At 32.6% G+C, this 16,616-nt stretch overlaps 1 protein-coding gene and 1 long non-coding RNA gene across 2 annotated transcripts in view; one reads left to right on the top strand and one right to left on the bottom strand.

Annotated features, from left to right (window-relative positions):
* Positions 1-3,272: 3,272 nt before the first annotated feature.
* LOC105337318 (uncharacterized) overlaps positions 3,273-16,616 on the top strand; it is a 33,000-nt gene continuing 19,656 nt past the window's right edge. The window contains exons 1-2 of the mRNA XM_034477080.2: positions 3,273-3,418; positions 3,874-4,032. Of these exons, the coding sequence (XP_034332971.2) occupies positions 3,394-3,418; positions 3,874-4,032 (184 nt within the window). The 5' untranslated portion in view covers positions 3,273-3,393. The remainder of the gene's footprint in view (positions 3,419-3,873; positions 4,033-16,616) is intronic.
* LOC117682256 (uncharacterized) lies at positions 4,792-10,828 on the bottom strand. The gene is made up of 3 exons (XR_010709093.1): positions 10,601-10,828; positions 9,955-10,146; positions 4,792-5,938 (listed from the first exon to the last, which is right to left on the bottom strand). It is a non-coding gene; the product is annotated as an uncharacterized lncRNA (long non-coding RNA).

Genomic DNA, 16,616 nt, shown 5'->3' with positions numbered 1-16,616 from the left:
TCGGGAAATATGATTTTTCATGGGGGAATAAATTTTCATATTTCCCTCACAATCATGCAATAAATTATTTTGTTATACTTTCATGTTAAATACTGAAATCTGATTGGTTAAGACGCAGTTAATAATATTTTATATTACCCTCAGCGTAAGCAACGCACTTGGCAACGGGTAACATTAAAAAATGTTACATGCGCGAAAATTATGCGCGTACGGTTCGCTGTAGAATTCACGATATTCCTATATAAAAGCAGTAAAGTTTTCTTAAAAATTTTAAAAAAGACATTCAGTATAACAAAATAAATAGTGCCTGTTTGGGAGGATAACAGTTGAAATAGACACCCTTCGAAAACCATTGTCATCCTCCGCTTCGCGTCGGTTGACAATGGTTTTCTCGGGATGTCAATTTCAACTGTTACCCTCCCAAACAGGCACTATTTATATATTATACCCTTTCAATCAAGTTTTTCAAATAACAAACAAATTTACTTTCGGCTTTGAAAATTGATGAATAATCATAATTGGACTCTTTCATACCTTTATTTAGGGTGTTGTTAAAACTCGAAACGGACAGTGGAACGGAACGGAAAATACAGTCAGAATTAATCCTTTCAAAAGAGATATAACGATCTATTCTATATAAGTTGTTCATATAAAGAATCGTTACAAGCTGTTAACAGAATTTTGTTGATTTTATCAATCCCAAAACCCTTTGCTGAAGCGTTGAAAGCTTTTAAATTATAGTACTTACTATTACCAGCATAATGAAATATAAGCAATGGAATAAACAATACATACAAAATTTAATACATATATTGTATTTCGTTTCTTCTGTAGCATTGCTAACTAACAGCGTAGCGCAGTTGGTTTAAATAGTTTGTTTTGCAATTCATGAGTTCGAAACCAGCTTTGGCGTAAAATAAATTAAAAAACTTTTAAATAGATTGAACATTTTCTTCTCCCATATATCTTAAAATGAAACTTGAAGCTGTCAGACAAATAAAAACGATGGGGTATCATTGAAAAGGCTGACCAAATCCACAAATCATACAACACTCAAATGATTTTGTAGATTTTGCAGCATCGTCTCTTTTGTTTATCTTAATTCTTATTTCCTCTTAAATATCATTTCATCAAAACCAGCATTATTCGATCGGATCAACAATGTTCTAGGTTTACACCTCTGCAGTATTCTTTTTTTCTTGTCTTTACCATTGGCGATAAATTCTGGATCCGGCAATCGGTTTTAGGAACGCAGTTCGCAGTTTGCTAATCACAAGTAAACTGTGTTCTATAACGCAGTTCGCAATTCAAAATTTAAAATACATATTTGAGAACTACAATTTTCAAGGTCATTTACTAGTGGTATACCACTACCACTCTGAAAATATGGTGAAATGGTACCGGTCATCTCTACTTTTTGAAATCCGGGCTTATTCGCAATTGAAAAGTGAACTTCGTTCTAGAACGCTGATCAACTGACATGCTCCATACATTTTACGTTTTCTTTTAAATTGGAACTATATTTTGTCAGCGCACGTATTAGATAACATAGAATTATCTCTAAATAACAACACTTACTTTTAGAAAGTTTAATTTTTCGGAAAAATAAATCATGAAGGTCGGTGTGCAATATAAAAGAGAATGTATACAAAGGACGCGAATGAAGAATTCGAGAATTCGATCGGCATCAGATGTATTCTTCTATATAAAAATGTTTACATATCATGACTTTGTGTATATATATATATATATATATATATATATATATATATATATATATATATATATATATATATATATATATATATATATATATATATATATATCGAAAAAGCGTGAAAGGTGATATCATATAGTATAAATAACTTTGGAACCGGTTTATTTTCCTTTTTTTTTTTTTTGATTATACATATATAAATCTATATATATATATATATATATATATCTATATATATATATATATATATTTCTTACTTAAACACAGTTAACATTAGATTTAAAAAAAAAACAATTTGAAGAAGACTGACAGCAAATGGTTGTCTTTGCTAATAAAAAAAACCCGCATGACAGTAGAAGATAATTAATTATCTAATCCCCTGCAACTGCTGTCAGTTTTCCGTGTAAGAAAATCACAACTAAAATATTCACTAAGATGTAAAATACGATTTTGTTTATACAATTACGGTAATCATCCAGTTTTTTTTTTTATTCCTCTCAACTCCATTCGTCAAATGCAGAATCAAGTTGCATTCTACATGTATGTTTTTGGTGTTCTTGACCTAGTTCTTTTTCCACTAACAAGGAAGGGGTAGGCAAAGAGTTGTACATGTGAAGAAAAGAAACAATGTAGTTGTGTTAATATATTGATGTTCGTTATCCGTTAGGGCCAGATAGAGACAAGAACTCTATTTAGGCGAGATGAAAGGGGAGATAAAGATGATCGGTGCAATGGGGATTGCTATTAGTGAAATTGACAAAAAAGCATGATAGCATACATACTTTGGAAGATTGTAATTATTTTATTCATTGATAATTCATAATGAAACAGTTTTGCGTTAGAGAAAGGTTACAATGACAGAGATCAAGGCAATGAGTTTTGAATTTGGTATAAAGCAAACCAGAACAGTTTGAAAGTTCATTTTTGAATAATGAATCCTTGTAGTAGGTGTCACAAATGGTGTTTAATTCGAAAGGGGGTTATAAATCAGAAATATTCTGCTGCATTGTTTCATGGTTGTTTTCCTTAATAAAGAAAGAAACCAAGATGAGGTTTAAATTCTTACATAAAAATTCAAAACAACGAAAAAAAATTTTTTTGTAACATTGATGGATAGCTCAACTTGACAATACTGTAAAATGATATAATATTGTTATTTAAATAGACATTCTACCATTTTTTCCTAATATCCTAACATTACATGCAATTTCTAGACAATGAAATAATGGTCAAAAGTAAAAAAAAAAAATTCTAATTAGAAACAAAATACAGGGATTTTTTGTTCATGTTACATGTTATGACTGCATGGAATTAGAAAAAAAAATGTCCAAGGTCATGCGTACTCAGAGTTACACTTGACCTCGTTGTTAATCTATCTCTAAGTACGATATCACACTTATAACGGTTTACAATGTAACACTCAGACAATGACCAATATTAAATAGACTGAAGCAACATTTCAATTAGGACTGCATGCATGTGTAGGGTACATAAAGCGATGTTTAACATTTTTTTGTATTTAATTTTTTTTTCAAAATTTTATAATAGGCAATGCAAACCTTTATGATTGTTGATATACTATACGAATTTGTGGTGATCACATGGTATGATAAGAATGTCAGGACAGGAATGTCAGGAAAGGTTATTTCTGGACCTTATTTCGGTAACACTCTTACATGGCGAATAACAGGAATCAACACAGTAAGTTTTTCTTGATATGTATACATCTGTTTGTCTTATACTTGTGTGATTTTAGTTAATAAACATCTGTGTATACATCTCAAATGGCAGAGAGAGACATTTTTGTAAAAATTAATTAAGCAACAATTAACTGTCCGTCAAATTGAACAGTACGATTGCTCAAATCTAAACAATTTTGAAAAATATAAAGAAATCTAGCTCATTATACTTTTTTGCTTTATAAATAAAAGAATTACACTCATTGTCCTAACAGAAGACAACGCCCATCATTTTAAAAATGTTGCTTAAATGTGTACATGTTCATTTACCACAGCATGCTCGCTCATCACTTTCATTTCTGATGCCAATGTGTATCAGTCACGTTTCATTCTAAAGTACCGTGTGACCAATCATCGCATAGTTATCTTACATAATTATAAACCTCGGTATGTTTTAACTGATCATTTTAATTGTAGCATTAGCGGTCCTTGTCGCCTTCGCCGTCCAGTGTTACTGGACAGAGGGGTGTGATGACGTCAGCAGGCAGGCGTGTCACGATCTGATGTCATCCAACAGTGACCTGTGTAATGATGCGTGTCTGTCAAGTGTTTGTGCCAGGACTTGTGGAAAGTGCAGTACGTATTGTAAAATTTTGTGACCTAAACATACTCCCTTTTTACCTTCTTCCATGAAAGACGATAAAAAGAGTGGAAATAATTTACAGTCTCCGGATTGTGCAATTCCTCTCCTTTGTGATTGGTAGAAAATACAATAAATTGACATTTCATTGGTTGAAATACTGTTCGGCGCAAGGAAGATAATTTTCTGGTGATCTTTTATACGTACGACTGAACAATTTTTGAAGATTTTAAATTTTAAAAAGTGAGAAAAACGAAAAACACTACAAATTGCTATTGATAAAATTCAGGCTTTGATTTATTTAGTACAATTTGTTGCTTTTATATCTATAGAATATTTTTTTCTGTTTGTATTGTTTATGCAAGCACATAAAAATGTGAAGATTTGATATGGTATGGCTAATATTAGTAAACAAGTTTAACTGTTTCTATTAAGAAAGAGGATTTTCTATTCGGATCCTCTTTTTTTCAGTGCAAAATGAAAAATGAACACAATGCAAAGACAGAAATGAACATGAGTTTTATTCATTTTTTGTTGTTGAACACAACATAAATTGGTGAATCCACCATCGTTTTCACACAAAAGCACATTTTACAGTACCTTAAAATCTTCATATTCCACAATAACAGTCAAAATATTGGTGACTCAACCAAGTTATTTCATCGAATATCTCACTTACGAATAAACTTGGTGGGTCCACCAATAATAACATTTTGGCGATTGTATTTTTTTAAACAGCATCAAATATGCAATAATCGTTTTGTCTTATACTTTACTGATTAAATTTGGTGAACTCACCAAAAAATGAAAAATGCAGGCAAAATTTCTTTATCCAAATATTTGGTGGATCCACCAAAATGAAATTTTCCAAACAAATATAGAGTACAAAGTCGGTGCAATCACCAAAAGTTTCTAAACATTTATCGGCGGCACTAAATAAACAGAAACATCGCAACACATGTCAGTTTATATACATGACAAGAAAGTTGGTGAAGCCACCAAAAAGATTGACAAAATTCAAAATACCCCAACTTGGTGGATCCACCAGATATCAAGTTATACGAATTATAAAAAAAAAAAGATTACAAAATTGGTGGATTCACCAAAGAAACTCCAGGCCGGTAACAATTAGTTTATCGCTGCTATTGAATACATAATTGGTGGGCCCACCAACATGAACGCTATGTTCAGTTTATAAAAGATCAGAAAGTTGGTGAATCCACCAGAAAGATCAACATATCATCATAACTCGTAATTGCCTTTGGATTTACAATGCCATAAAAAAAAGAAATACGTGTAGAAAGAAATTTCAAAGAATATTGAAATATCATGAAGTGTTTTTGAATTACAGTAGTGAAACATTTTATTACTTGCTTTAAACAAAGGGTTTACATATTACTTTCTCATCATCCATGATCAATGTCTCCATCTATTTACAGCATTGTTTTTTACTGTTCTTATATAGCTTAGTTTTTACACAGATGATTTGTACTAATCAATATGATAACTTATTGACCATTTCCAATCAGTAAAGTGGATAAAAATTCTTTCTTTAAAAAATGCGTTAAAGATGAACGGGAAAAGTTTTGGTATTCCTCTCAAGCTACGAATTTTGCGACGCTTTACCTCCTTCGGATTTCTTGTTACATGTAGGAGAGTCACCCATCCTTATGTAGAACGTTTTCACTATCGAATTGTTGTTCTTCTAGTGAAGTGGACGAGTCAATTTTCTCAAATCACACATACTATTTTGCATCAAGGTGTGAATGTCATAATTCAATTAAGTTAATAATCATGTTGACTTTAAGAAGTAGTTCAATGGGATCAATATTTCCTCCTCAGTTTTCAGCCTCGTTGCTGAATCATGCATTGACATCCTCATGTGCATAAGAAAAGGTGCACCTGAAAATACATAATTTTTTTCAATCTTTTTAATTAGATCTTTGATAAAGGCAACAAATCTATGTTTCCTATATCAAAAATGATAATGCATTTCTATCCTTAAAAATTAATACATTTTGCCAATAAACAAAAAAAGTAACTGATTACACCTTCTGTATTTTAAGTCTTGTGAGATGTCCTTAAGCTATAATTTCACTTTTGCTTTATAAATAATTATTGTAAAATTATTTTAAAAAAACAAACCATACTATCAATTTTGAAATAGTATAAATGAAATGAGGAAGTGGACAGGCTTTGGCGGATCCAAGTCAGTGGGAGTTAGCATAAAATATATATACTTTAAATGAAATAATATTAAATAAATACGTTAAGAGTAAGAATATTTAGCGAAACTTTTTACGTGGATTAACTAACAAAAATCTTTGAAGATAGTGTAGGGCGAGTTCATCAAGTTACGGGCAGATACATTGGATCGGACAACTTAGGTTAAAAATCTATCCCCAGGGGTCCGTTTCACAAACCATGCTTTTGACTAAGTAATATTTTGTGAAACAAAAACTTTTTCTTAAGTCCATTACTTATCCGTTTCACTATTCAAGTCTTATCTTAGGAACTTTCTAAGTTATGTCTTTACTTTAAAAAGACAGGTAAAGCGATGTCTTAACAACTTAACATGACGACTGTTTATGTTCTACTGAAAAGAATAATACGCAGATTAATAAAGCACATTAAAGTGGAACAAAAATAATAAATTACACGTATCATTAAAACCTGTTTCACTTTACTTCTAAACTAAAACATTAGAAGTAAAAATATACATAATATATATCGTCAATTAATTCCTTTGGTTTAGACGTTAGATGTTTACATTTTTTAGATTATCTGGTCCCATCAGCATTTTTAATTTTGGAGTAAGCATATCTGTGTATGTTAACACGGGCTATTTATGATGGACCAACTATAGACTAAATATACACTCGATCGTAAAAATTTCAGCAGTGACCAATTTCAGTTGATTTATGCAGTCATATTCATATAATATCTAAAACAAAGAAATATATGTACATGTAACAAAAAACAAGAAAGATACTTTGATCAATGCATTAAATTAAAAAGAAATACCGTTTACGAAGAACATTACGTGATTTTTATCTGCTCGCTTATGCATGTAAATGGAAAATTTCATACAAAATATCAGTATATGTATTTAGACATTACACTATTTACACTCTATGTACGCATTTTTTTCTAGGTGAATAAAAGAATGAATTTTTATATTCACTTATAAAGTTTACATTCTTGTTATATTGAAAATAATTTATACATAATCGGTATTAATTTAGCGTTAACAATATGATATGAAAGTGATTTACAATGCATCTTAAGATAAGTCAACAGTGCTACGCTAAGAAAGTTTTGTGAAACAGCTATGGTAAACCTCGGGAAATTCTTAAGTTATAAATTAGGCATTTCTTAAGTGCTATCTAATGAATCATCTTTGGAAATCTTTGTGAAACGGGCACCAGGAGTGGGGGGGGGGGGGTCTTCTTCTCCAAAACAGTCTTTTATCTGATACATTTGATTTGGGACGGTGATAAAACTTAATAGTTATTAATATTAATATTTATGCGATTGCGGGTTCATATTTATTACAATAGATATTGTAAGAATAGAAATATTTCAAGCTGCATCATTAAACCACATATTAAACAGTGGAAAGCCGGAAATGTTTGTATTTTTTCCAGTCAGATGCAATAAAAAAATCTTAGCAACATACATCAACTGTATACATTTATATATGATCAATTTTAATTATTTTTTTTCGCATTGTCACCTCCTCTGAATATCACGCCAGTTGCTACTTGATTTCATTTTTTAAACCATAAGTCAAGAAAATCAAATAAGGAAAAATTCGGACATAGTATAACGAACAAAACAATCTTGTTGAACACACAAATCCCTTTAATGTTTATCCTCTAGTGTATCAAATACGCATCATTTGTTAAACATGGATTTTATTTTACTACTTCCATCCCATAATTTATATGTTAAGTGCCCGTGAATTAATTTGACTATCTATAAAAGAAGTTGTTGTTAATTGAATACTAGTAATTAAGATATTGTGGTTAAATCAATAAAATCTGAATTTGAGTTCGACTGCGGTCAATTTGGATACAGATGACTTTAATAATCAGAATACATACATGTAGAGACTGTCAAGAATATTTTTCCTTAACTAACGCAAATCAGTATATACCTAATTAATATAGAACAAAGAGATTCTTTATCAGTTGTTATCAATTTCTCGATGAAAATCAAATCTAGAATAGTTCATAATTTTACAATGTAAAAACTTTTACAAACAGCTGATTCATTAATTATAATTTAGCGTTTAACTTTATGCATCAAAATGTCGCAAAGTTTGATTCATAAAAAACAATTTGAAATGAAATTTCATTGTTTTGAGTACACGTCTTTCATATTTTTTTTTCTGTTATAAAATAACTCAGCTGGGAAAACAACGTTTTTATTTACATGAGGCCACATGATCAAAACGATTATATGAGTAACTTTAGCCATGCTGTTAAATTGGAGATTTTTTCAAAGCTACAATGTATTTATATACTTTATATCCGAACCTTTTTCGTATATCACAAAATTTGCAAAAATGTGAAAATTTTGTAACTTAATGTATTAGCGTCAGCCATTTTCAGCGATAAAAAAAATAGGCAGAAGTAATAAAATTTGAATATAATTGTTGCGAAAAGCCGAGTATTTGATCATCGCAAAAATGAGCAGATAAACGTTATTGTCATGATTATTCCCCCAACACAAATTTCAACAATTAACAAACCTTATGAAGTCCAAGGTTGGTCGTCTGCATACATAATATTATTTCCTTTCTAGTCCAGCTAATCTTAGTTATTTTGATTTAAGTTTGTGACTTAAAATAATATTAGGAAGTGTATGGCTTAATTAGAACTTTGAACTTTCAAAACAAATAATACAAAAATTTCGAAAATTTAATTACTTACCGAAATAGTTGTATTGCAACTTTTATATAATGGAACATATTTTTCTTCATTTAGTTTGATTTTCAACAGGCATTGACCTTGAATATTTGGCATTTTTACAGACAAATAAATGAATATCACTGCATACAAAACTTGTTCTGTATGATGCATATAAAATCAGTATTCAGTTTTGCATCAGAGCTCTGGGAGATTGTAAATTAATGTAGTTCAATTCTAAATTTCAATAATATTTCTTGTGATCTAAACATGTGATCATTATCTGTCATACATTATTGCAGACTATGGGATCCTCAGTGACGTTGAGTTTTATACATAAAAGCAGTATATAAACTTTACATAACATTTTTTCTGTATGGCAATATTATTTAAATGATAGAGAACAGTGGTCATTCGAAAATAGAAAGAGCTATGTTCACTTAATCCATACAATATTTTTGTCTGTATCCCAACTATAGGTACATGATTTTGTTATATAAACAAGACACTTAATCTGTGGGGTGGGGTGGGGGGGGGGGTCATTTAAAAGTTTCATTCGAGATCCATGTTTTATGAATCAGAATATGAAAAATAAATTTTGCAAATAACATTTGCAATTCATTTCTTTCATAAATATAGACAAGGCAATGGACCTTAAATGACACCAACATCAAAACATGTGTTATAATATATCATTGTAAATACTGGTATGCATCAAACTAAAAGTGTGCGCTTTTTGAATTTGCGAAAATGTTCTGAATTTTCATGTAGCCTGTACTAAACGTTTTTCTTAGTTTATGAAAATCAAACCGTTCTACATGTACTTGTGTTTTCTTGGGCATACCTTTGAAGACTACGACGAATTTATCTAGCTCGAAGTTCATGTCCCAATTTTGATTCAATATTGTGATTTTTTAAAGGAAGACTATAAACATAATCATTACTATATAAAAGGGTCTAGATCGACGCATATATTTTATAAACGTTTAGTGTATGACAACCTACCTTCTGGTAATGCTTGTGAATGGATCTTTTCAGCCAGTAGATTCATTAACAGGCGCTTGAATATTAGTATTTTGACATCTGATTCAAAAGTAGGATGATGATCACAGCAACTTCCGAGTCCGAGCGTGTAGCCTTTTACGAGGTTTTCGAGGAAATCACGGCACATAACGGAGGAGGCTTTGTAAGAGTCTTCTAAACGGAAAAGAAGGAACATTAGAATAATTTGGCAAGTGATGTTGATCCATCTCTTAACATGGTCAATGCAGACGTATTTGACAAATCGCAGAGTGAAATGCCGAGATAATCACCAAATTGAATGCTATTGAAATATCTTTCCTAAAAATGCACTGCATGAAATAGAAATTCGAAATTTAACTGTCGAGTTATTTGCCTATTGGCATGATAGGTAATTAAATTGTTCTCGACATGACCCGCTATTCAAAAGAGAAACATCGAGAGTAATCTTCACAATAGTCTGTACCTTGACCCATTTTCTCAGCGTCCACATCGTTAGAATAAATGTAGGGAATTCTTTAGATTATGTTTTTATCAGTTGGAAGAAAGGAAAATATTCGTAACGTACAATTTGTACTCAAAGTAGTCTATTTTCTCTTTATATTTTGACTTCAACAATTTAAAAACGTACCTTTGACTTAGGATTTTTTTCCTCTTCATCCATGACTTACATGCAGTAATCGAATACGTTGTTTGTATCATCGAAATGCAAAGCTTGTAAACATCTGAAACAATTCTATAGCGCAGACCGACCTGTTTATGCTAATACAAAAACGACACAGCATGGCTCCACGGCAACCGTTCTACACTAATTAGGCCGCACCTTAGACCACTCACTCAGTGTAGATTTATTTCCCAATGAACAACAGACGTGTCTTCTTTCGATATGTAACATACTCTACGATCTTTCCAACTCTCTCTCTCTCTCTCTCTCTCTCTCTCTCTCTTCTTTCTCCCTCTCTCTCATTTTATTCAGTGTTTTGGTAAACGGAAGAGATGTGACATACACACTTTTAAGTCAGAGAGAGAGAGAGAGAGAGAGAGAGAGAGAAAGAGAGAAGGGGGACAGACGGACAGGTACATGTACATGAAGGCAACCAAACGGTCATATAGACACTGTTTGTAATTTGTAAGCATACAGCCATAAGATAAGTCAAGAAATTTGACTCACGGGTTTGTAAAACTTTGCAAGGCTTATAGGGTTGTTCACATAATAATTCTTTCATATCAAAAACTAACTCACAGCGTTATACATGTACGAGGATTGTCCAAAAATTGCGTAGATAAGTAGCGTTACTCATATGATTATGAAAATAAAAAATGAAAAGTTAAAATCAGCATAAAGAAATGAATATCGTGACGAAAAGTACTTTTTTTTATGATTTAAAGAAACTTAAAAAGGGATAAAATTTGTTCAGGCTCATTTTTTTAACCAATAAACAATTGTTTCATTTCGTAGTAAATGGCGACGTCAGCGTTTAAGGCGACGCAAAGATAACAACTTTTGTAATGATCTTTAAACAGATCTTAAGGCGATATAAAAATCAACATAATAGCTTAGAAATGAATTTTGTTATCAAATAGTCAAGCAACAAAGAAAGTCCTCATACGAGTAAAATGACATCAAGTGGAAAAATACCCTCAATCGATAGACAGACGTTATACAATAATTGATGCAGGCATGTTTGTAAACGAGACATCGTAAATATGCATGTGGGGAACATGTTCAAGGAAAATGTTTTCTCTGATGTTTTTAAGAAATAAAACTATTAATCATTAATTATATGTAAGTATAAATATTTGCAAATGTATTTTATTTCCCTTAAATCAAGCTACAAAATAGCAAAAACGTATTCTAAGAAATATTTATTTGAAGTCTCAGTGGTTATCGCGTGAGCCACCCTTTCTGAATTATAAAGCTGTTCTTACTCGACAAATATCTGCCTCTTTCTTTTTTCATTCTTTATCTCTCCCAAAACTTACAGATTTTGATATGTCTATGTGAGGATCTTACGACATGTAATTGCCTCATTTGAACTCTCTCTCTCTCTCTCTCTCTCTCTCTCTCTCTCTCTCTCTCTCTCTCTCTCTCTCTCTCTCTCTCTCTCTCTCTCTCTCTCTGGGTGATGGTTAACCCTAATCCTGACCGACCATGCAGACACAGGGAAATCGCTTCTGCCATCTGCTTGGTCCCCCTGATTTTGACGAGTGCCGAACGGTACGTTCTGTGTTCGCTTCGGAGGGGGGTACCGCACCCGGAGCCGGGCCCAAAACAGCACTGTCTTTGTGTTCCCGGTCCGTCTAGACTGAGGCAAACTTCCCCAGAGTCAGGATTACGGTTAGGGTTAAATTGATTTGCTAAATCTGAATAACTTTTTTTCAAGGTCAGTTAAAAAGAAATTACATGAAGTTAATTGCGTTCGCAAAATTCTTTTCATTCAATTACAATTTATTGTATATGGGATCACAACAAACAATATTTTCATCATAGTAAAACACATATACATGTATATACACAGGTGTATCCACACGTACGTGTAACACCTTAGCGCGGGTGCAAGGGATGGGGTATCGGCTTAGGTGTGAATAAATGAAACAAGGGTTTGTAATTTACCCATTTACATGAGGTCATGAAGTCCGATGAAATATCCTAAGATATTTTTTGTGTTTTATTATTTACCTATTAGTAACTTAATTTATCATGTTTAATTATATTTGAGAGAGAGAGAGGGGGGGGGGGGGATCAACTTCGTTTCTTTATGAAGAAGTCCAACGATCTATGTATGCACAGGAAACTATTTTAACGAACGGGAAATATACCAATTATGCTAGTGAACAAAGATTGGATTTCCTCACTTGTCGTCTTTATATTGCATGTTGTTCAAAGGGGGTTTATTTGCTACATGTATATTTTACAATGGGATTTACGTAGCTTCCATAGTCTGTTCTACATTTATTATCCATTTGTCATTTTTCACATGTTACATGTACATATACATGTAGTTGTTTGTTTAAAAAATTGTTGAAACTCTTATGTACATCAGCCGGAATCGGACAGTCGTCCTGATATCAAAATGTATCTCAGATCTATGATAAATGATGAAGCGCTAATCACTCGGTGAATTAACATTTAGAGGACCACAATCCGATCGCGTGTCAATCGGGTACAGCCGGATCGATCGAGTTGTACAGTGGTCCTAATTGGTGGTGCTGCATGTAATTTTATGTCGATAATCGTCCAAATAAATTCTTTCTGCATGCTCTGGGCATTACTAGCAAATGTTAAAGAAATTCCGGAACGGATTATTGGTGCAGATATGTGTACCGGGTATACTATTCACGCCCATTCCGGTCAATCGAGTTTCCCTTAACTTCAACTTACATGCATCAGGACCCGCAGCTTAAACATAGACTTACATACAGTTCCAACTCAATTACAGTGGCAGTTTTCAGCACCGGTGTGCTTTAGGTTGCTAAATGTAGATGCATTACCGCGCACGCAGCTTTTTTTAATGGACAAAAGGGACATTTTGGCAGAAATAATGGATCCTGTGCTTTATGTAAAACTAAATCCTTTTGACATGTATGCCAGATTTAAAAGCAATTGTAAAGAAGTTTCGAGAAACAATCGTGATCCTGATAATGAAAATCTTTCATTTTAATTGATTCCCATCGACCTTTTTTTTGTAAAGGACAGTATCCACAAATAGAACCTATTAAACAGGTTAATGTTTTCCACACCAGCAAAGAGTACTGAGGATATGATTCTCAGCAGTTTAAAATAGAGAAGAGAACTAACAGAAACGTAGCATCGTTTTTGAAAGTGTGGGGGGGGGGGGGGAGGGGGTTGGGCAGACTCATCCAAAAAATCTTGACATGCCCCCCACCCCCAAAAGAAAAAAAACGGAAGGAAAAAAGAATAAGACACCTTTCCATAATCATGAAAATCCTAATCCGTGGATTTTACTGTTCATTTCCTAATTTTCAATTCTATTCTTTGTCCAAAATTTTTATTTTTTATATGTAAATTTAGGAAAAATCCTTGATTCGACACCCCCGAAAACAGTTTAACTGATAAACAGCTGATTAACTAAATGTACAGTGCTGCTATCGTAAATATTGACAAAACATGGCTATCCTATCCAATAATCTGCAAATAAAATTTATTCTATTCCATCTTATACCATACCATTCATACTTAGGAATAACATTTATAACATTTAAATTAAACCAAATTTAAGACTATAATGATTTTATCAACGACTATCAACGTTTTCTTCCACCTTTATGCACGAGTTCTTTTCTCATTTTGCTGTGTCCCGCAAAGACCGATTCTTTCATTTTGGAGTTCTGAATGACTGATAAGTGAACGCTGAACGAACGGTGAACGCACAATGAGCGCACGGTGAGAGCTTTGTGAACGATGAGCGCGAACGGAGCGGAGCGGAGAGCGCAAGTGAACCCACAGTGAGCGCACTATGAGCGCACGGTGAGCGCTCGAAAAAATAAAAAGTAGAACGTTTCAGGGTCTGTAAAAAAGGACATTTTTTTATCTTATCTATATTTGCATGTCGGCAAAAGGTGGGTGGGGGCTCCGAGCGCTAGTTTCAGTAACTTTACTATGTGATTTTATTCGGAATAAATTCATTCTCCCAAATCCACGCATGACTTGTGTTACATACATTGAGTACAAAATCCGTTTTCTAAATTTTAAGAAGATTACCCGTCTAATATTTACAAATAGATCTAAGTGAGCTTTTTGCAATTTCCATTAAAAAAAACTAATGTGTGGCAAATTATATCTCATTGAAAATAACATTTATAGATCCAAATAATCTTATGGTGTGAGAAAACAATACACGCAATTTAAATTTGATGAAAACTTGATAAATATTATGACATGTATTCATATATACATGTATATATGCATGCACACACCATTGTCTACATTTACCTGGGTAAGAAATGCAAGAAACAAGTATGATTTTAAAATATCAGATTCACGTGAAGAATTTAAAGTTTCCACTATGCAGAGACCATTCCTATTTTTCTGCTTTGAAAACCCCTGTCCCCTCCCATCCTCACGCTAGAGTTACATGAGTTCGATATTGTACCATTACCTTTTAGGATGTTTGAATTTGATTCTAAGTAAGTTGACCATGGCTCACTGATATTTAAAATTGGCGATGATAAAAATATATACGGCACACATTTTACTAAACGTATATAAACGGTGTAAATGTAATGGATGATCAAAAACCAAGCTAAACAAGTTAATAAACAAGTTGCTGTCATTTAAAAAAAGGAATACAATACGTGGACTATTTGCATGTGTTTCCAACGAAAACGTGAAAGCCTTAAGATAATCAGAGATTCCATCCACTCTAGCCCTCTGCTTTTAACCACTAAATTTGTACGTTGTATTACAAATGTACGTATATGTATAGCCCTGGCATTTTATCTCAGAATTTAAAGGGTTCATACTTCTAAGATAATTATGATATATCTATTAATGAAGTTTGCATGTATAGTATCAGGCATTCGGTGAATTCTACTACTGTTAACCAACTTTTATTCGCTTGCAAAAAATTTCCGCGAGGTTCGTGAGGGCCTCGTTGTCGCGAATATTTCTCGCAGCGAACCATTCGTTGTCGTATGGTTGTTATAGTAAAACTGGTATGGAGAAGGCTTGCCCGCGAACATTAGTCGTAGCAAACCAATTTATCAGAAGTAAATCGCAAAATAAAGTCGTCGCCAATAATAGTAGGTTTACAGTATTTGCGCACACATTACGATTTGCACTACTTTGTTAACTATGCAGTGACAGCTTTGTGTAAATCAATTTCATATTTTGATGCATTTTTCTTGAGATTTAAACTTTTATACAGTGACATACATGTAATTATTCAATCATACTTAAATGCTTAAAATTTTTAATCGGGAAGTACTCTAGCCTCGCCTACTATTTAGGTTGCACAACACTATTAATTTTTACTTTATATTCTTACCAAAATTACGCAACTTTAGATACGGGTAGCAAGTTTAAAACAAACTTCTGGGTAAATTCCTCTTTACAACTTTTAAAACAATTGTTCCTAACCAATTTAGTAGCACAAAACACACAGCCATCCACAAAGGCACGAGAGTTTGTTTACATCAAAGTTACACATGTGCTTGAAAATTATGTCCGAGCCCTTTCACACCCCTGCCTAAACAACTGGCATCAAAAATTCAAGTGACCTCGTATTTTTACAAAGGTGGGAAAATCAGGCATTTTACATTTTGTTTTTTATCTCATAAAAAAGTACAGTCCCTGTCGCTGGCGGAAAACTCCTAAAAACGAAGGGGAATTCGGGAATTATTTTCACTCAGCCATGTTTTGACGTGAACCTTCGAAAAAATAGTGTTGTGATACCTATAAAAGTAAAGTTAAGTTGCGTGTTTATTCGGAAAACAACAAAATATTGCAAATATGTTATTTGATGCATGTTGTAGTTTCGGCATAACATTAACTTATTTCAAAATACTGACAGTTCATATCATATGCCGATCATTTCTTTGAAAGGAATACTTTGTTTCTGTACTGTTTACCGACAACTTTACAATTACAGCACCTTTGAACTTATTTGTGTGCATATTGCATGTAA

This window comes from Magallana gigas, chromosome 9 (assembly GCF_963853765.1).
Source record: "Magallana gigas chromosome 9, xbMagGiga1.1, whole genome shotgun sequence".
Classification (NCBI taxonomy): Eukaryota; Metazoa; Mollusca; class Bivalvia; order Ostreida; family Ostreidae; genus Magallana; species Magallana gigas.
The sequence above is the reverse complement of the archived record's forward strand: the minus strand, read 5'-3'. Positions and strand labels throughout refer to the sequence as shown.